Source organism: Cherax quadricarinatus, chromosome 30 (assembly GCF_038502225.1).
Source record: "Cherax quadricarinatus isolate ZL_2023a chromosome 30, ASM3850222v1, whole genome shotgun sequence".
Taxonomy (NCBI): Eukaryota; Metazoa; Arthropoda; class Malacostraca; order Decapoda; family Parastacidae; genus Cherax; species Cherax quadricarinatus.
In genome coordinates, this window is record NC_091321.1 from 36,828,009 (window position 1) to 36,849,521 (window position 21,513).

At 40.8% G+C, this 21,513-nt stretch overlaps 1 protein-coding gene across 2 annotated transcripts in view; it reads left to right on the forward strand.

The window, feature by feature from the left end:
- The first annotated feature begins 13,385 nt into the window (after positions 1 to 13,385).
- LOC128692546 (methyltransferase-like protein 27) overlaps positions 13,386 to 21,513 on the forward strand; it is a 41,805-nt gene continuing 33,677 nt past the window's right edge. The window contains exon 1 of one of the 2 annotated variants that reach the window (XM_053781693.2): positions 13,386 to 13,563. In XM_053781693.2, the coding sequence (XP_053637668.2) occupies positions 13,469 to 13,563 (95 nt within the window). In that variant the 5' untranslated portion in view covers positions 13,386 to 13,468. The remainder of the gene's footprint in view (positions 13,564 to 21,513) is intronic. The other variant, XM_053781692.2, reaches the window with a different exon arrangement.

A 21,513-nucleotide genomic window follows, 5' to 3' on the forward strand; every position in this document is an offset into this window, starting at 1 on the left:
TTTGTGTGTGAGGACCTTGTGTTTTTTTTCCGTGCATTACCGGAGGTGGCAATAGTAGGAGGTGATTGGAACTGCATCATTAGGAGGGCTGATGTGGAACCGAAAGGGGCAGGTTATGTGTCGGTGGCCCTACGAGATTTATTGAGGGATATTAGGTTAAGGGACGCATTTGAGGGGGTAGCATGGGAGACAGAGCATACATTTGTTAGGAGAGGGTATGCAGCGAGGTTAGATAGAGTGTATGTTTCTCACGGGGTTGTAGTGAGATTTTTCAAAACTGTTGAAGTAGCATGGTCGGATCATAGAGCAGTGTTGGTGGAGGTTGGGTGGGAGGAGTTTGCGGAAATATACAGGAGTTACTGGAAATTAAATGTAAGTGCATTGAGTGATGAGGAGGGGTTAGTGGGATTTTCTGTCCTATGGAAGGAGCTTAGCAAGGAGGCACAGGGAACAGTAGATGTCGTACAATGGTGGGATTGTGTAGCCAAGGAAAGGATTAGGAAATATGTGGGGGTGGGCAAACGTATAAATGATTTAAAATATGGCCTTTCAAACTATTTAGAGGACAGGTTAAGGGGCTGTTATGGGAAGGGGGCTGTGGGGGGCAACTATCCTATGGATGAAATTGTCGAGGTCAAGGGGAGACTGAGGGAGTTACAAAATGAGAGGTTTCAAGCCGTAAGAGTGCAGGCAGGGGTAGAGGAGGTGCTTTGGGGAGACAAGCCATCGGCGTGTATGATACTAACTACGAAAGGAATGTGTGCGTATGCAGATAAATGGTATGAAGGGTATTTGACAAGTGGGAAGGTGGAGAATGTGGATTTAGAGAAGGTGTGTGAGTATGTGACGTGTAATTTAGGGAATAGTGATAGAAAGGCTTTAGGGGGGTAATAACGGAAGAGGAAATAGAGTTGGCTTTAAGGGGAATGAGGAAGGGCAAAGCACCGGGAATAGACTGTCTCCCAGCTGAATTTTACCTCCAACATTGGGAGATGATAAGGGGATTCATGGGTAGGTTATTTAATCAGATGAAGGAGAAGGGTGTGATGGGGGACAAGCAAGCAACAGCAGTTGTAGTGTTGGTCCAGAGTGGTAAGGGGCAGCACACCCTCAAGGAGTACCGTGCCATATCTCTGTTATGTGCTGATTATAAGTTGTTTGCTAAAGTCTTGGGTAATCGGTTTAAATGTGTGGTAGGGAGAGTGGTTTCGAAAACGCAGTATGGTTTGCCTGGAAGGTCGATGATTGAGGGTCATGGAATACTGAGAAGTTTTGTGGAGTCAAAAGGGGGGGAAGGGAGGGCGGCGTTGTTGGCCTTAGACTGGCAGGGGGCCTATGACAGGGTGGAAAGGGGAGCATTGGAAGCTATACTTAGGAGGCAGGGTTATGGGGAAAAAATAGTTAATTGGGTAACCACGTTGTACAATGGAGCTAAGATGAGGGTACAGATTAATGGATGCTTGGGGGAGGAGATTGTAATGGGTAGGGGACTTAGGCAGGGGTGTCCCATGTCACAAATGTTGTTTGCGTGCATTCAGGACCCCTTCTATAGAATGGTTGAACGTTGTGTATGTGACACGAGTGGAGGTGTGGGGGAGGTCGGGAAAGTGTGGCCTGGAATAATAGGATATGTAGACGATACAACAGTCCTGGTTCGAGAGGGGATGGCGTTGGGTGTTTTGGATGATGTGCAACAGTTCGGAAATGCAACAGGGATGCAGGTAAATAGAGAGAAGTCAATGATCATGGGGTTGGGTGATGGGGTGGAAAGGGGGGGGAGATGTAACGTTGTGAGGAAACAAACGGTGTCTTTAAAAATTTGTGGTATCACCTATAAGGATGACTTGGATGCTGCTCGAGAGGAAAACTCGAATAGATTAATGGAAAGGATTCAGGGGCGTCTGGGTGCATTGCGACCTCATCATCTGACTCTCGTACAACGAGTGATTGTTATAAATGTATTATTGTATAGTAAGGTTTGGCACGTAGCAGCCATGTTCCCATTAACAGGGACGGCGATTGTGGGAATTCTGAGACGAGTGTTCAACTTTTTGTGGGGTTCAAGGTGCGATTGGCTGAGGAGAGAGGTTGTAATGTTACCTGTGCGCCAGGGTGGGTTGGGGTTGATGGATCTGAGAAGGAGGATTAAATGTGTGTTTCTTAAATGGGAGGTTTTGCGCGAAGGTATGAGTGGAAGGCAGCTGGGAAAAATACATGATAGGTTGGGTAAGTTGTATGGTGGTGTGGAGATGAGGGAATGTGAAACTGTTTTGAGGGCTTTGATGTTGGTTAGAGAACCCAGGAAAATTCGAGTAGGGGTTTTGTGTAGGCTGCTTGAAGAAAGGATTGTTGTACCAGTTGAGGGATTGTTCCCCATGTATGCATGGAAGAGTATTTGGTATAGGTTTAGCAAGTTGAAGTTAAAGCCTAGGGTAAGGGTGGTAACGTATCGTTTTCTGCACGGCATACTACCGTCGGGGGAGGTACTAAGAACCAGAGGGGTAATTGTGGGCGGAAGGTGTGGAATCTGTGGGGAGGATGAGACGGCGTTCCATGCAGTATACTTTTGTGGGGGACTGGAGGGTGTTAGGTATTGGTTAAGTAGGGTTGTACAGGGGGTTGGGGGCCGAGGGGTGTCGGTTCTCCGTGCACTAAGCCTAGATGTGGGAGGGTTCGATGAGAGTGTTATAAGAGCTTTGGATTATATAATAGTGGATTATATATATATATATATCGTGGGTGATGAGGGGGAGGGGGGATTGTGAGGTGCGGAGGCGGGTACTAGCGGTAATGGTTTATCGTACGATGTGTCGTAATAGAGAACTGTTTGGGAGGAGGTGGGAGAAGGATTTTTCGGAAGGGTATAGAATGTTAACGTTAGGGTTTCTCATGAATCTACGACTTGGGCTGAGTGAGTAAGGGGGGGTGGGTTTGCGGATTACATATGAGAAGGGGGAATTCAGGGGGACACAGCGGGGTCGCCTCCTGGGGAGGGGTGAGAGTGAGGTGTATGTGAGTATAGAAGGTGTAGATGTGTGGCATACGTCTATATAGCATGCAAGTGGGCACAGAAAACAAAGGTGATATCAAGTAATTACGTAGTAACGAATGAAGAATTCTGTGTTTGATGTGTCAGGATCGTCATGACCTTCTTCATGTATTAAGTATGAATGGTGTCAAAATTATAGGTGTAAGACCTTGAAGAACTTTTGGGTTTCTGTAGAGTGTGAGTTTATAGCCTTTATTGGGCATATTTCATGTGCGATAATCGTATCGCAATGAGAGGTTATTTAAATTATGTTGTTTGTGTTTAGTGTTGGGGATTTTAGCGAGTGTACTGTCTTTATTTTAGCATTATATAATGTGCTCATCCAGTTGCTGCGAGATGGAACGCTAATGACTTCCATAAATTTGTAATGCCTCGTTAAAAATTTGTAATGGGAGAGTATGGTTTAGTCTCTTACTTTATATAATGTGCTCAGCCGGTGGAAGAGGCTGTATTAATATTTAGTAATATTTATTAATATTTATTTAGTATAAGTGTGAGGCTTAGGATTTTCCTTTTTTTTTTTTTTTTTTTTTCAATGCTTAAAGAGGGATTGTAGTGAGGCACATATGTATGTTTTTAGGTAATTCTTATTGTATAGGGGTTAATTTTGGGAAGTGCATGTATTTTATTTTTTTTTTTACCTGAGATTGTGACGTAGGTCATTCCTCTGATTATCTACTGTGAAGGTTGTGAACCTTTGTCATATGTCAGTCATAGTATGTTAACTATACAAATCTGAAAGATTTATATAGTTTATATTTTATATAGTTTATATAGTTATATAGTTTATATTGTTTATATTATAGTAGTATGTTATATGGAAAAATTTGTGAGTGTATATGGGTAACCTCTTTTATGTCAATGACAATGTGTTGTTAAAACTTGTTAGTGTATGTTGTGTAGGATTGAGGATCCTACTGTACCCTTTTTATATCTTTTTATTTAATAGTAACACTGCACGGAATTCTTCCAAATTAATTCTCTTCCAGTGTAGTACTTTACGGAGACACCTCTTCACTGTGCCTATCAGTCTTTTGTACAGCTCCCCCTGCCAAGGGGCTCTAGGAGTAATCAATTTCCAGGTACACCCTCGCTGGGTTAACATTATTGAACATCGTTACTATTATTTAATTCTATCAAGTGTTGAGCACCTGCTACAAAATTTGTGGCATTATCCGAAATCATCAACCCCGGACAGGATCTCCTAGCTGCAAATTTTAGAAACAGCTGTATAAACTGTTCTGCAGACAGTGGCACCATTTCTAAATGAACTGCTCTAGTAGCAGTACAGGTGAACAAACAAACATACACTTTCAGTGGAACACCATCTGAAGTACCTGTTAAAATTATTGGACCACTATAGTTTACACCTGTTACATCAAATGGTTTCACTAATTGTACATGCTCCTTTGGCAATGGTGGAGGACCTGGGTACATATAGGATTTGGCATCCACACGGCGACATATTACACAAGATTTAATCACCCTTTTTACACTTTGCCGTCCCTGTGGAATCCAGAAAATTTCCCTAATACAATTTAAGGTATCTTGTACCCCACCATGCATTACATTTTTATGGGCATTTAGAACAATCAAATTTGTTAGATGATGAGTTTTGGGCAGTAAGATAGGGTGTTTAGCATAATCACCCAATTCAGCATTTTGTAACCTACCTCTGCACCTAATTACATTGTTCTCTAAATACAGCCCCAATTTCTCTGTTATAGAACATTTCACAATTTTTCTTTCCATCATCAATTTAATCTCATTTCCATAGATTTCTTCCTGTACCCTCTTTATCCAATATTCAAGAGGAGGTGAAAACTTATATGAAATATTCATCATGTTTAAAAATTTAAACACTAACTTAGTTACATTGATTAGTTTGGGTAAAGAAGAATACCTATTTATATCAATGGCTAAGGAAGGACAAACTATTGGAGCGGTGGTCACAGTAATTTCAACAGGAGCAATATATGCCTTTTGCACAGGCCAATTAGCTAAATTTAACAACCAACTCGGCCCTTTAAACCAAGATATAGCATTTACAAATTTAGCATAAGGTACACCTCGAGACAAGAAATCAGCTGGATTCTCCTCACCTGGTATATGATTAAATATTAACGCATGCTGACCCAAACTATTATACTTCTCTTGCATTTGATTAATTTCAGTGACTCTGTTTTGTTCGTACACAATTTTACTGTTTCCATTACAAATCCATTGTAAGGATACCTCATTATCAGACCAAATTACAGTGTCGCTAATATTTATCTCCTGCAACTTATTTCTTATATAATTAGCTAATTTGACACCTACATAAATGGCTGTTAATTCCCACTGAGGTAAGGTATGTGATTTAATTGGAGACACTTTAGCCTTAGACATAACAAGAGAAATAACACTATTACATTGAAGATAAGCAACTGCTCCATATGCCAATTTTGAATCATCACAAAAAATGTGGAGTACATTTTTCCCATTTGGATTGGCCACCTGGTGTGGGAACTCCAACATTGGAATTTTCTCATAATCACCAATTAATTAATCCCACCTGTTAATGAATTCCTCAGGTAGAATTTCATCCCAAGCACATTTAAGTTTCCATGCTTCCTATATTAATAATTTTGCTCATGAGGTACCTCTTCTATAAATTTATTAATTAATTGTTCAGCAATTATATCATTATAGGCAGTTAACAATTCTGGTGTCTTACTCAGTTTGCGGAGCTGAGCCTTTAACTGTCCATATGCCTTTCTGTAATTAGTGGACAATTCTGGATGGTTCAGTCTCCATGGAAGTTGCACCCAGTATTGTCCAGACTCAAATTTTGCATCTTTCAGGTATTGCTCCTGAGTAAAGGAATCGTCTGGACTTTCTTCATTTACATTTATTCCAATGCTGTCTAATTCCCACAATTTATGCACTGGCTCAACACCATCCTCTATGCAAGAACTATACTTGGGTACGATTTCATGAGTAAGACACACAGTTATGGTATTCGTAGTTTCCTCCAGTCATGTATTATTATTACGAGGAATCCTACCATACATTACATGGCCTCCTGCAGTCTTGAAAAGGGTGACACCACATTTCTTTACCATACCCTTTACAAAGGAGGCATAATAGACATTACCTATCAAAATATTTATTGGGCCTATAGAATCATCACTTACACCAGACGGTGCTAAATTTACGTTATGTGAGAGTCTTTCTGTAGCTTTACTAAACCCTACTGTAGATATTTTCTTTGGAAGTCTATCTACAATTACTGCATTAGCACGTTTTTTCTCATTGCCCAACGTGACAGTCACATAAACAGTGTCATACAATTGAGACCTTTTATCCGAGAGAAAACCAGATAATTTTAAAGTTGTGGGATCTCCCATCTGTACTTTCATACCATCAAGACATTTACGTTTAATGAAAGTACGCTGGGATCCCTGGTCCAATAATGCATTTACATTTTTTTATTTATGCCTTTTATCATCAATTTTTACCTGTAACACAGGTAAGGCTACTTCAGCAAAACCATCATTATTAACATTAGCAGCAATTTTTACATTAGCTACTGTTGTGTCAGGATTGTCAACATTATCATTATTATCAACATTATCATATAGACCTTTACACAGGACTATATGGTGTCTTCCTTTGTGACATTGATAACAGTTGTTTAATTTGGCATAACAATCCTTTACATTGTGATTACCTAAACACCTGATACATCTGTCAAGTTCCTCCAATCTTTTAACTTTATCATTCCATGAATTGTATGCATTGCAATTCTTAGAAAAATGAGTACCCTTGCAGAAAAGACAATCTCTTTTTTCTTTGACTGGTTTCTTATTAACTGGACTACTCTTAGGAGGGTACTTATTCTTCTTACCTTGTGGAGAATCATTATTTCTGATTCCTGCTACTTGATATGCACCTATGCAACTCTTTTTAGGAAATGAATTTTGATTATTAATATTGGGATCATTTTTCCCTTTGTGAAACTTGACAGATACCTCAGAGTTATTATATGTTGCATCTTTAAAATGAGTTAGTTGGCTGGTCTGCAACTTAACAATTAATTCTTGTAGACCTAGTCTTATTTCCTCCAGACCAAAATAAGCTTTGTGATATTTGTTCGAGGGCCATTCAAGTGTTTTATAGCTTAATTTATTCTGTACCATGGCACTCAATAACCAGTCTGATTCCTTCAGATTATATTTATTACTTAAAGTTTTGAGAGTGCTCTCCATTTTAACTCTAAACTGCTGTAAACCTTTGTAAGTGTGATCTGGAGATTTTAAATTAACAATGATCTTCACTAGATCCAACCTACTTTGTTCTATATTACCATAAGTGACCTTCAACAAGTCAACTACTTCCTTGTAAGAGTCATCTACATTGGGAAAGGCTTGTATCAGAATGTGAGCATCTCCTCTTACCTGTCCTTTGAGGTAAAATAATTTAGTTACACAGGCTAGGTCACTCCTGTCATGCACAGCTGCTTTAAAAGTTGACCAAAACTCCTCCCAATTTTCTCCAGGATTAAATACAGGTAAACATTATTCTGGGAGTTTTGGCAAAAACATCTTATTTGTTGGAGCAGACTGCTTAACTGTCTGGTTTACACATTTTATTTTATTCAAAGCCTGACTTTTACAAGAATCTTTTCTTCTAATTCATAATACTGATTAATCATGAGATCTACTTCAGTCTCAGCTACACAATTTACTAACAAATCTCCTTCATATTTGTTGTAATATAATTTGTATGAATCATATCTATTCCCTAAAGCATCTAAATACAACTTTAAATCATCAGTATTCACAGTTTCTTGATTCATTAATTCCAAACATTTATTGTATGCTTTTGTTACATGCCTTTTTCTAGCTTGCAGTGATGCTTTTTCTGCTCTATATTCCATATGTTTGTCTTCTACATTAATTTCCTCATTTTCAGCCATGATGCAATGTATTAAATTCAACTTAATTAATAACACTGATTACAACTTACAACGCTGATACAACTTACCTTAGAATAAATCCTAGCTACTTGAGCTTAGTAATTTCACATGCAAGAAAATAATATAAACTTCAAATGTACATTAATACAAACCTTTAGCCAGACTCGGCTTATCAAAATTAATATAAAAATTAACATAATCCTTGCCAGAATTTGGCATAGCAAAATTAATATTATACACAATATAATCTTTAGCCACACTTGTCTTATCAATTACACATACACTGATATAAATCTTGGCCAGAATTGTCTTATCAAATTAATATTGTAATAATTATAATCCATTACACATTAAGTAAATTTGTGAACTTAACATCAACCTCCTTATGTCATTTCACATATAATTATTAAGTAATTAACTAATTAATGACTTCACTAATTACCTCCGGTTCAAGAAGGACCAACGAGCAAATTAAATGTGGAAAATTGCATTAATCTGAATGTATCATTATGTACATAACAGTAAATGAACAAAGATAATTATTATTTATCAGTTAGACAAGTAGGAATTTGGGACACCTATGCCGCAAAAAATGTCCCCCTTCGATACCTACAACTGTCATATCCACAAGTTGCTCTGGACCTATTAATTATAAATGAAATATGTATCACCAGGAATTCTGGTAAATATATAAATTTGTGGACTGTACATTAAATTAATAAAGGATTACATATATATATACACATATACATAACAGAAGGAAAATATATCTTAATATCACTCACCAATTTGACTGGAGATTAATGTGTCATGCCTACATTTATGAAAAATTTACTGGCCAGAATTTAAACATAGATAAGACAGCTTATCTGAGGTGCCTGGAGTTGTCCTCTCCTGTCGCCTGATACTCAAGTTATGCAGGAATGCACCTCCAACAATTTCGGCTCCTATTTGAGAGGTGTCAGCCCAATTTTACCTCTAGAGCACGAAAATTCTCCCAAATATTCACTAACAGTTGATACTGTCTCATTCAAACATGGGGAATCCCTTCTGCGCAGGCGCCGGGTTTCCCAATTTCGATAACATACACCTTTTAAATACAGTATGGCCATCTATTTACATATAACTACTGTATTTCTGGAAAATATGTACAGTATTTTCCACAGTATTGGTCCAGTGTGGGTAGATTGGTAAAGCACTGCGTACCTTGTTCCAAGGTTCGTAGGTTCGAGTCTCCTTCAGCCAGAGATCAGTGTTTGTGTATATTTCGCCTGCTCTTGCGAATTCCTTGCATTGTTAATATCTCTAGTAAGCTGATGCATGCAGGGGATGAGATGAAAAGCTGTAAGCCTTCTCCCTGAAAGCTGGCTGCCTTGGATCAAAGTCTAGCGCAAGCTGGACTCCAAGGTATTGGTCCAGTGTGGGTAGATTGGTAAAACACTGCATACCTTGTTCCAAGGTTCGTAGGTTGGAGTCTCCTTCAGCCAGAGATCAGTGTTTGTGTATATTTCGCCTGCTCTTGCGAATTCCCTGCATTTATATATATATATATATATATATATATATATATATATATATATATATATATATATATATATATATATATATATATATATATATATATATATATATATATATATATATATATATATATCCTCAGATAAAAGGAAAAACTTGCTTAAGGGAGAACTCAAAGTTCTCCCTGAAGCTGTTTGAATATTTTCTCCTACCACCCCCTATATTTCAAGTATACTTTATTTAAAGACAAAACACATTGGCCAAACATTCAGAAAAATACAACAGAAAGTAAAACAACATAGGTAACTCAGAGCTACATCTCGAATACTTCGTCCAGCTCCCCTGCGGTGGGCCGCGTGCCCAAAATGCTGCAGGCATTTCCTCTCTGGATCGCAACACTGAGTCTCTGAAATAGGAAGCTGGTCGCCCTATGGTCCTTGGTTTCTATGATGAGCTTTTCACCCAGCTCTTTGAGGAACTTTAGAGCACACTTGCCCCATGCTCCAAGGGTCTCTGACCCTATTGGAATGAAGTTATAGCAAGGCAGAAGGTCTTCATATTTTCGAATCTTTTGGGTCTCCCTGTGGCTGGCAGCTCCACCCCCTTCCACTACGGAGTATGGCAAGTAGGTGTCTGCTAATGTGGCGGCACAGGTGTAGTCCCAGGAAATCTGCTTTCCATCCTTCCAGGGTATCATAGTGGCTCCATCAGGACGCTTTTGACTTCCATCAGACCTCTGTACTTGGGGTTCCCGTTGAGCTGGGCAACGGGCTGTGGCGAGGCTTCTCTTTATGATGTCATTGACCTCCTCATGTCTGGCATACTTCCCTTCTGCTGTGTGACACACGAGACAATGAAGTGCTAATTGATCAGCTGTCACCCTGCCGCAAATACACCTATGTACTGTGAGGATGGGGGCGGCTAGGCGAAGAGCAACATCAATCCGAATGGCCTGTGGGTCGAGACGGGTGCCCAGGGAGGAATTGGGAGCAGCTAACAGGAAATCTCCTGAGTGTGGTGCCTTCACTGCCAGGAGACGAGCTTTGTCCTTTCCTGAAGCATTGGAGAGCATTGTGTTGGCGATTTTTTCCATGATCGGTTTGTCCCAGTGGGACTGTTTGTGCTCTTTGGGAGGAGCTGGTCTACTGGAGTAGTCTGTAAGGGTGTCCCACCGAATCGCTGCTTCAGTAAACCTGGGGTTTTGAGCTCCTACCACGTCTCTCAAGGGTTCAGGAACTATCTTCTTGACTAATGCACTGGAAGCCAAACACGAAGACAGAAAAGAAGGTAAAGCAACATGCGTTGCTTTGCGCACCCCTATACCTCCCAGTCGCACTGGGAGGGTTGCCTGATCCCATTGCTCATCCTCTAGTGACAGGATCAGTGCCTTCTTAAAAGTTGATCTCAGGTGTGCATCATATTCATCGAGTGTTGGGTTGTCAAAACAGGGTGCACACCTCAAGAAGTGAGTCTTGGCATAGTAAGACACCTTGTGAGGAGATACAGAGCATCATGGCCATCAAGATCGCTTATTCTCTCCACTCTCATCAGGTCATTCAGTTTGTCCCTGAGGATAGTGTCGATGCCCTGGTGACCCAGCGGTGCTCCCAAGAAGGTACTGTTGGACGTAGTGGTAGTAGAGACTTCCGGGAGGATTCTTCGCACAGCATTGATTATTTCCTGGTTCGCTGTGATGATTTCACACTTGGAGGGAATGAGGATGAGTCCCAAGTCTTCTCCCTGTGTTTTCACCAGTTGTAGGTCCTCCACCAGGGACTCTTCAGTACCTGCCAGAGTGCCGTCATCCAGGTACTTGATATTGGAAGTTAGTTCTCTTACTGCCAAGCAGAAGAGAAGTGGAGCGAGTGGGTCACCCTGCTGAACAGCCTCTGATGATTGAATTTCATGTTCTCCAAACAAAAGAATTGAGGGTTTGCTGTAGCCGGCTGAAATGAAGGGAAAAAGACTGGGGAACCGATCCCGAACAGCTGGCAAGACAGCATCTCTCTTCACCATATTAAAGGCATTTCTAAAATCAAGTTTGACTATGGCCTTGTCTTCTGGTAGGTCCCTGATGTAGGCCCTTGCATGAGCTGCAGCTTCACTGCCTTGAGAGACCCCAAAGCCCAGTTGGTGTGGCTGGAGTAAAGTGGCAGCTTATAGGCGAATGTTTCTCACTGCTGCTGTGGCAACGAGACGGCGAAGAATGTTTCCAACCGCAATGGGTCTGATTCCTCCATCCCTCTTCTTCAAAGCACATAGTGAAGCTCCAAAAAAGAAAGGTTTAATTTCTTCTGGGATTTTCCCAGCCAGGCGATTGTTGATGAAAGTTGTTAACTCGGTGAGAAGAATTGATGCAGATTCACCGAGTTCTGGATTTACCATCTGTTTGAGGTACTGAGGTCGAATTCCAATGTAACCTCCTGCAGATCCTACTGGAAATGACACGATCGCCTTATAGACTTCCGATTCTGGCAAAATTAATTGTTCAATGATGTGGTCTTCCTCAGGGTTGTTGTTGATAGCTATGGTGCGACTCATATATATATATATATATATATATATATATATATATATATATATATATATATATATATATATATATATATATATATATATATATATATATATATATATATATATATATGTCGTGCCGAATAGGCAGAACTTGCGATCGTGGCTTAAATAGCAACGTTCATCTTGCCATATAGGACAAGTGAAAATTTGTGTATGCAATAATTTCGCCAAAATCGTTCTGAACCTAACGAAAAAAAATATATTTCACTGTGTTTGATTAGTATTAAATTATTGTAAACAAATCTAAAATATATTTAGTTGGGTTAGGCTAAAATAAATTGCTCTTGTTATAATAAGGTTAGGTAAGTTTTCTAAGATTCTTTTGGTGCAAAATTAAAATTTTTTACATTAACATTAATGAAAAAAATATATCTTTAAACGTATAAGAGAAAATTTCAGAAAGGACTTAATCTTAAATGAGTTCTTGCTAATTGACCAGTTTTACATATTCGGCACGACATATATATATATATATATATATATATATATATATATATATTTATATATATATATATATATATATATATATATATATATATATATATATATATATATATATATATATATATATATATATATATTTATATCAATAACAACTCTGCTACTAGCTGAGGATTCGAACCCATGTTGTTTTACTTTGATCTGAAGACATATGATGGTGTGGGTGCCTCTGAGCTCATTTCATTCTAATCCTGTTTGGTGAACCAACCTCCACAAGCAGTATATATATTACTGTGACCACAAACGGGTGGTATTGAATCAATAGCAACACTGCGACTAGTAGAGGATTCGGACCACACAATCATACAAGAATCAAGCACCCAGCAGAGATAGGTGCTTTACCTTGATCTGAGGACATACGGTGGTGTGGGTGCCTCCGAGCTAAATTCATTCTAATCCCCATTTTTCATTGGATCTAGGTAAAACACCTAGCTCTGCTGGGTACTTGATTCTTGTAGGATTGAGCATCATGTAGTTTTCGCTCACCACGAGGAGGGCAAAAACGTTTACCTTGCAAAGTGTGATACCACCTACGACTGCTTCACCTCAGCTGTCTACAGTACATAAGCCACTTTCTCGCACATATGCTATATTCTTTTCAAGACTAATGGACTGATTACATCGACTCAAGGCTGAGGGACTGATTATCTCAAACTCCTCCTGTTCTTCACCGTTCTCCTTTGCATGGACTGATGAAACCACTGTGTGGCGAAACGTTTCCTCAATAAAGCTACCCAAGTGTTGCACATGTGTCTAATTAATCAATAATATGTGTAATCTATATCATATTTTTCTCTCCTGCACAGAACGTTGTCATTTTGGATTATGGAGGGCCAAGTACTGCAGCAGAAGAAATTGCTAATATGGTTCCAGAGAAGAAGAGGCAGCAGGTGCGAGTTCTGGATGTGGCCGCAGGTACTGGCTTGGTGGGTTGCCACCTTCATAAGAAAGGATTCACGTAAGTATTGGGAGTATATTATAATACATTTTCTTCTCAGATTAAATAAACTTTAAGATCACGTGGATATAGTAAGTACAAAACAGCGCAGTGAGTTTATTTAACCTAGGATAAGTAAATAATACCACAGTGACTAAATTCTGATCAGAAGATGGTGTGTGTTTGTGTGAGTGTGTGTGTATACACCTAGTTGAGGTTGCAGGGGTCGATTCACAGCTCTTGGTCTCGCCTCTTCACTGATCGCTGCTAGGTCACTCCTACTGCTCCATAAGCTTTATCATATCTCTTCTTAAAGCTATGTATGGATCCTGCCTCCACTACATCACTTCCCAGACTTTTCCACTTCCTGACAACTCTGTGACTGAAGAAATATTTCCTAACATCCCTGTGGTTCATCTGAGTCTTCAACTTCCTATTGTGGCCCCTTGTTGCTGTGTCCCATCTATGGAACATCATGCCTGTATCCACCATGTCAATTCCTCTCAGTATTAATATGTTGTTATCTTATCCCTCATATCTCTCCTGTCCTTCAGTGACGTCAGGTTGATTTCCCTTAACCTCTCCTCGAAGATCACGCCCCTTAGCTCCGGAACAAGTCATGTTGAAAACCTTTGCACTTTCTCTAATTTCCTTACATGCTTGGCTAGGTTTGAGTTCCAAACTTGTGCTGTTTACTCCAGTATAGGCCTGACAGACACGTTGAACAGGATCCTTAACAGAACATGACTTTTCACGGCGAAGTCAAAACAGATCATTCAATCCCTTCGGTTTCCCTTCACGCACGCACGCACGCACACACACAGAACTCGCCATAAAACTGCAGGAGGCCAAGAAAGGAATATGAAGAGAGCAACGGAGCAATGGTGGAAACACTAGATGAGATGGTCAGAAGAGTTAACTCGAGCAGAGCAAAGTAACTGGTTATGGGCGATTTCAACCACAGGAAGATTGATTGGGAAAACATGGAGCCACATAGGGGTCCCGAAAATGGAGAGCCAAGATGATACACGTGATACTGGAAAACCTCGTGCATCAACACGTCAGGGACACTACCAGAGAGAGAGGGGACGATGAACCACCGCAAGACTGAACCTCGTGTTCACCCCGAGTAGGAAAGGTTTGTTCCCAAGGATAACAGAAATAATGGGAAGACCAGAACGAGCCCTTGGTTTACCCAACGATGTACGGAGGCAAAAATTAAGTGCACTAAAGAGTGGAAAAAGTACAGAAGGGAAGGACCCGGGAAAATAAAGAGATTAGTCGAAGAGACAGAAACGAGTATTCACGGATAAGGAGAGAGGTCCAGCAACAGTTCGAAAATAACATAGCATCGAAAGTCAAGTCAGACCCGAAACTGCTGTATAGCCACATCAGGAGGAATACAACAGTCAATGACCAGGTAATCAGGCTGAGGAAAGAAGGAGGGAAACTCACAAGGAACGACCAATAAGCATGTGAGAAGCTCAACATGAGATTTACCAACGATATACCAACAAGTGTTGGATGAAACTCACACAACCGAGGAAGAGGTGAAGAATCTGCTAAGTGACCTTGATACCTCAAAGGTGGTGGGTCCGGACATCTCTCAGTAGGTCCTTAGAGAGGGAGCATAGACACTGTGTGTGCAACTAACCACAATTTTCAACACATCCATTGAAACCAGGCAACTACCTGAGGTATGGATGACAGCAAATGTAGTCCTTATTTTTAAGAAAGGAGACCAGTGTCATGAAGAAGATTATCAGGAGAGTGGTAGAGCACCTGGAGCGGAACAAGATTATCAACGACAACCAGCACGGATTCATGGAAGGCAAATCCTGTGTCACAAACCTACTGGAGATTAATGACAAGTTAACAGAAGTAAGACACGAGAGAGAGTGCCGGGTTGATTGCATTTTCTTGGACTGCAAGAAGGCCTTCGACACAGTTCCTCACAAGAAATTAGTACAGGAGCTAGAGGATCAGGCACGTATAACAGGAAGGGCACTGCAATGGATCAGAGAATACCTGAGAGAGAGGCAACAGCGAGTCATACTCCGCGAAGAGGCATCACAGTAGGCGCCTGTGACGAGCGGAGTCCCACAGGGGTCAGTCCTAGGACCAGTGCTATTTTTGGTATATGTGAATGACATGATGGAAGAAGTGTCCCTGTTTGCAAATGATGTGAAGTTAAAGAGGAGAATTAAATCAGATGAGGATCAGGCAGAACTTCAAAGATACCTGGACAGGCTGGATGCATGATCCAGCAACTGGCCCCTCGAATTTAACCCCGCCAAATACAAAGTCATGAAGATCTGAGAAGGGCAAAGAAGACCACAGATGGAGTATAGGCTAGGAGGCCAAAGACTGCAAACCTCACTCCAGGAGAAAGTTCTTAGGGTGAGCATATGTGGCATGCAAAGAATACATAACCTTTATTCGGCGCATGTACACACCCTCATTTACAGGCTATCTCCCCCAACCAGTGAACCAAGTTGCTAAGAGTTGATGATGGGGCCCCGTCGTTCAACTAGTGACCAGGTTCTAGCCAATAAGAAGATGGTTTTGGTAATCGCAAAGGTTATGTGGGTACCACTCTCCTGTCTGCCCTTGTCATTCCCATTCTAGAGCTGGTTGAAGCACGGTCTGCTATCTGGTGGCTTCTATTTTTGCCTTGCTTACCGTGGAGTGCACTATACTTATCACTGTACATAGTGTACATATTGCTGTTCTAAATTGGTGAAGGATAATATAAGTCTAAACTTTTTCTGCTGTGTTTATTTTGCTCCCTTACACCCAGGATAACAGGCCATTTGGATTCCTGAGTTGTAATAGCATAATACTGAGCACGTCTCCAGAAGCACATATCAACCAAATAACTGCTGCAGAATATGGGCGCCTGGAAATCTTAAGAATAGCGATCCGATACCTTACAAGGAATTGTTCAAGAGTCTATACACCAGTTTGGAGCCCACATCTGGTCAAGCACGTCAAGAAATTAGAGAAAGTACAAAGGTTTACAACAAGACTAGTTCCAGAGCCAAAGGGAATGTCCTACGAAGAAAGGTTAAGAGAAATAGGCCTGACGACACTAGAGGACAGGAGGGTTAGGGAAGACATGATAACGACATGCAAAATACTGCAAGGAATTGACAAGCTGGACAGAGACAGGATGTTCCAGAGATGGGATACACAAACAAGGTGTCACAATTCTATGTTGAAGACTCAGATGAGTCAGAGAGATGTTAAGAAGTATTTCTTAAGTCAAAGAGTTGTCATGAAGTGGAATAGTCTGGCAAGTGATGTAGTGGAGGCAGGAACCTTACATGGTTTTAAGGTTTGATTAAGCTCATGGAGCATGGAGAGAGAGGACCTTGTAGCTGTCAGTGAAGAGGCAAGACCAGGAGCTATGACTCGACTCTTACAACCACAAATATGTGAGTATACACACACACACACACACACACACACACACACACGACATGTGCCAAGGACAAAATGGTAACTAACACACACACACACACACACACACACACACACACACACACACACACACACACACACACACACACACACACACACACACACACACACACACACACACACACACACACACACACACACACACACACACACGCACGCACACAGCGTTTACCATAAAGACAAGTGGTTCACTTCGCCGATAAGCTGAAATCTCAAAAGACTGGAGAAAGTGCTACAGTACCACAAAAACAAGACAAGTAACAAATGTAAGAAAATAGATCAACGCAATAATTACACAGACGAATGAATAATTTACAATCATTTTTTTAGTTGTAGCTACACTGAGAGTAAAAGGTAGATGGGATACAAGGAGAATAGAAGCAACAGGGAAGAGAGAGGTGAAGGTTTATAAACTAAAAGAGGAGGCAGTTAGGGTAAGATATAAACAGCTATTGGAGGATAGATGGGCTAATGAGAGCATAGGCAATGGGGTCGAAGAGGTATGGGGTAGGTTTAAAAATGTAGTGTTAGAGTGTTCAGCAGAAGTTTGTGGTTACAGGAAAGTGGGTGCGGGAGGGAAGAGGAGCGATTGGTGGAATGATGATGTAAAGAGAGTAGTAAAGGAGAAAAAGTTAGCATATGAGAAGTTTTTACAAAGTAGAAGTGATGCAAGGAGGAAAGAGTATATGGAGAAAAAGAGAGAGGTCAAGAGAGTGGTGAAGCAATGTAAAAAGAGAGCAAATGAGAGAGTGGGTGAGATGTTATCAACAAATTTTGTTGAAAATAAGAAAAAGTTTTGTAGTGAGATTATCAAGCTGAGGAAGCCTAGAGAACAATTGGATTTGTCAGTTAAAAATAGGAGTGGAGAGTTATTAAATGGAGAGTTAGAGGTATTGGGAAGATGGAGGGAATATTTTGAGGAATTGTTAAATGTTGATGAAGACGGGAAGCTGTGAATTCATGTATAGGGCAAGGAGGAATAACATCTTGTAGGAGTGAGGAAGAGCCAGTTGTGAGTGTGGGGGAAGTTCGTGAGGCAGTAGGTAAAATGAAAGGGGGTAAGGCAGCTGGGATTGATGGGATAAAGATAGAAATGTTAAAAGCAGGTGGGGATATAGTTTTGGAGTGGTTGGTGCAATTATTTAATAAATGTATGGAAGAGGGTAAGGTACCTAGGGATTGGCAGAGAGCATGCATTGTTCCTTTGTATAAAGGCAAAGGGGACAAAAGAGAGTGCAAAAATTATAGGGGAACAAGTCTGTTGAGTATACCTGGTAAAGTGTATGGTAGAATTATTATTGAAAGAATTAAGAGTAAGACGGAGAATAGGATGGCAGATGAACAAGGAGGCTTTAGGAAAGGTAGGGGGTGTGTGGATCAGGTGTTTACAGTGAAACATATAAGTGAACAGTATTTAGATAAGGCTAAAGAGGTTTTTGTGGCATTTATGGATTTCGAAAAGGCGTATGACAGGGTGGATAGGGGAGCAATGTGACAGATGTTGCAGGTGTATTGTATAGGAGGTAGGTTACTGAAAACAGTGATGAGTTTTTACGAGGATAGTGAGGCTCAAGTTAGAGTGTGTTGGAGAGAGGGAGATTATTTCCCAGTAAAATCAGGCCTTAGACAAGGATGTGTAATGTCACCGTGGTTGTTTAATACATTTATAGATGGGGTTGTAAGAAAAGTAAATGCGAGGGTCTTGGCAAGAGGCGTGGAGTTAAAAGGTAAAGAATCACACATAAAGTGGAAGTTGTCACAGTTGCTCTTTGTTGATGACACTGTACTCTTTGGTGGTTCTGAAGAGAAGTTGCAGAGGTTGGTGGATGAATTTGGTAGGGTATGTAAAAGAAGGAAATTAAAAGTGACTACAGGAAAGAGTAAGGTTATGAGGATAACAAAAAGATTAGGTAATGAAAGATTGGATATCAGATTGGAGGGAGAGAGTATGGAGGAGGTGAATGTATTCAGACATTTGGGAGTGGACGTGTCAGCGGATGGGTCTATGAAAGATGAGGTGAATCATAGAATTGATGAAGGGAAAAGGGTGAGCGATGCACTTAGGAGTCTGTGGAGACAAAGAACTTTGTCCTTGGAGGCAAAGAGGGGAATGTATGAGAGTATAGTTTTACCAACGCTCTTATATGGGTGTGAAGCATAGGTGATGAATGTTGCAGCGAGGAGAAGGCTGGAGGCAGTGGAGATGTCATGTCTGAGGGCAATGTGTGGTGTGAATATAATGCAGAGAATTCGTAGTTTGGATGTTAGGAGGAGGTGCGGGATTACCAAAACTGTTGTCCAGAGGGCTGAGAAAGGGTTGTTGAAGTGGTTCGGACATGTAGAGAGAATGGAGCGAAGCAGAATGACTTTAAGAGTGTTTCAGTCTGTGGTGGAAGGAAGGCGGGGTAGGGGTCGGCCTAGGAAAACTTGGAGGAAGGGGGTAAAGGAGGTTTTGTGTGCGAGGGGCTTGGACTTCCAGCGGGCATGCGTGAGCGTGTTTGATAGGAGTGAATGGAGACAAATGGTTTTTAATACTTGACGTGCTGTTGGAGTGTGAGCAAAGTAACATTTATGAAGGGGTTCAGGGAAACCGGCAGGCCGGACTTGAGTCCTGGAGATGGGAAGTACAGTGCCTGCACTCTGAAGGAGGGGTGTTAATGTTGCAGTTTAAAAACTGTAGTGTAAAGCACCCTTCTGGCAAGACAGTGATGGAGTGAATGATGGTGAAAGTTTTTCTTTTTCTTGCCACCCTGCCTTGGTGGGAATCGGCCAGTGTGCTAATAAAAAATAAAAAAAATAGTATTTTCCTGTACCCTTTCTTGTACAAATATCCCACAGGATATTAGCACTAAAATAAAAATACCACTAACTAAAACTGACGTTCCACATTACTAATGGATGACAGTACTGACAAGTTCATGAATAAGATACACTTAAAACACTTTGGTGTCTATCGTTAGAAAGTTTCGGCAACAAAGTTACCCAAGTGTTGCAAATATCTTATTCATCAAGTAACCCAAACTAACCAACCTAATCTAACCCATCCTAATTTAGCCCATCCTTAAACCATCCTTATCTATGTAAGATGAATATTTTTGGTGAAGTGTTTATTTGTCCTAAGGTATTTTTGTCCAAGGGGTTTTCACCCAATAGAATTTTGTCTTGGGTTTTGTCAAGGGAGTTTATGTCCCAGGGTGCAATTGGGCTTCTCCCTGGAGGGTTTGTCTTTCTGGGAAAGGAGACCTGACTATATGACTAGTCCCAGATCCTGAATTAGCTGGTTATGTCTCTTCTGTTTACCTGGAGAGAGTTCCAGGGGTCACTACAATGTTCTTAATTGCTTGTGCAGTTGTGTGTGCTTGTATGTCTTGTTTCCGAGGAATGTCAACTTCACTGCTGCCTACCATCTTCTCTTCAATTTGGGGTAGTAAGTGCGAGGTGCGAGGTTCTGACCAGAGCTTTGTTAAGATGGGGAAGGAAGAAGGATGAGTAAGGATGGAATGTGTGAAAGGTTTGGGAGGGCGGAGGGGGAGGTGGGGTTTTAAAGGTTAGTGGCCTATCCATTTTGGTGCAGTTTAAATACATGTGCGTGTGTGTTGTATTATTCGTGAAAAAGTTGAATTCACAAGATAGGTAAACCTCTTGCCCGTCAATTGCACACCGCTATGCCAGCTGTATACCGGTGTGTCACTGAATTGGAAGGTTGTATACTGTTTGCAATTGTTTTTTTTTCGCGCAGGAAGCCGGTCGTAAGGCTGCATCTGCACGTGGTAGTTGCATGTCGTTTGATGGAGGTTGGTTGCTCACCTAGAGTTGGTTGGCTAAGCAGTTTCTGAGGTGGTGTCCTGTTGTAGAATGATTGTAGATGTTAAAAGGTTAGTTGTAAGGTGTTGATTGACAGAGGTGGGTCACCCAGGATTGGGGAGCGTTAATCCATGTTACTGGACGTAGAATCGTTCTGGTGGTATCCATTCTTCTTCTTCTTCGGGGAGGTCGCACAGGATTCTTGGTCGAGGGAAGTTTTCCTTGTGGATGAAGCGTCGGACTCTTTGTTGGAGGGTCATTCTTTGGAATCTGTGAGGGCGGGGGTGTTGATGGTGTAGTTGGTCGTGTTGGATGGGTGGTAAGTGTTTTGTTGGGATACAAATGTTAAGGAAATGGCTCTCTGACTCTTTGACTGTCTGACCATCATAAGTATTCATTCCTCTGTGTTTATTATGTTTATCTTTCTTTCAAGCCTTAACTGCTTTTAGTTTTGATTTTTAAATATTTTAGGTTTTAAATGTTAAACTAAATTTTACTCTCACTGGTCTTCAAAAGTCTTCATCTTATTGAGTGAATAAATCACTTGTCTTGATGATTATCGCTGTTTATTCTTCTCAAAGAAGAACTGAACGAGCTGCTTTGTTAATTGTTTCTCTTCACTTCATGTTCTGTGAGTGGAAATTAACGCCACATACTTGTGGATAAATTTTCTCCAGGAGGGGG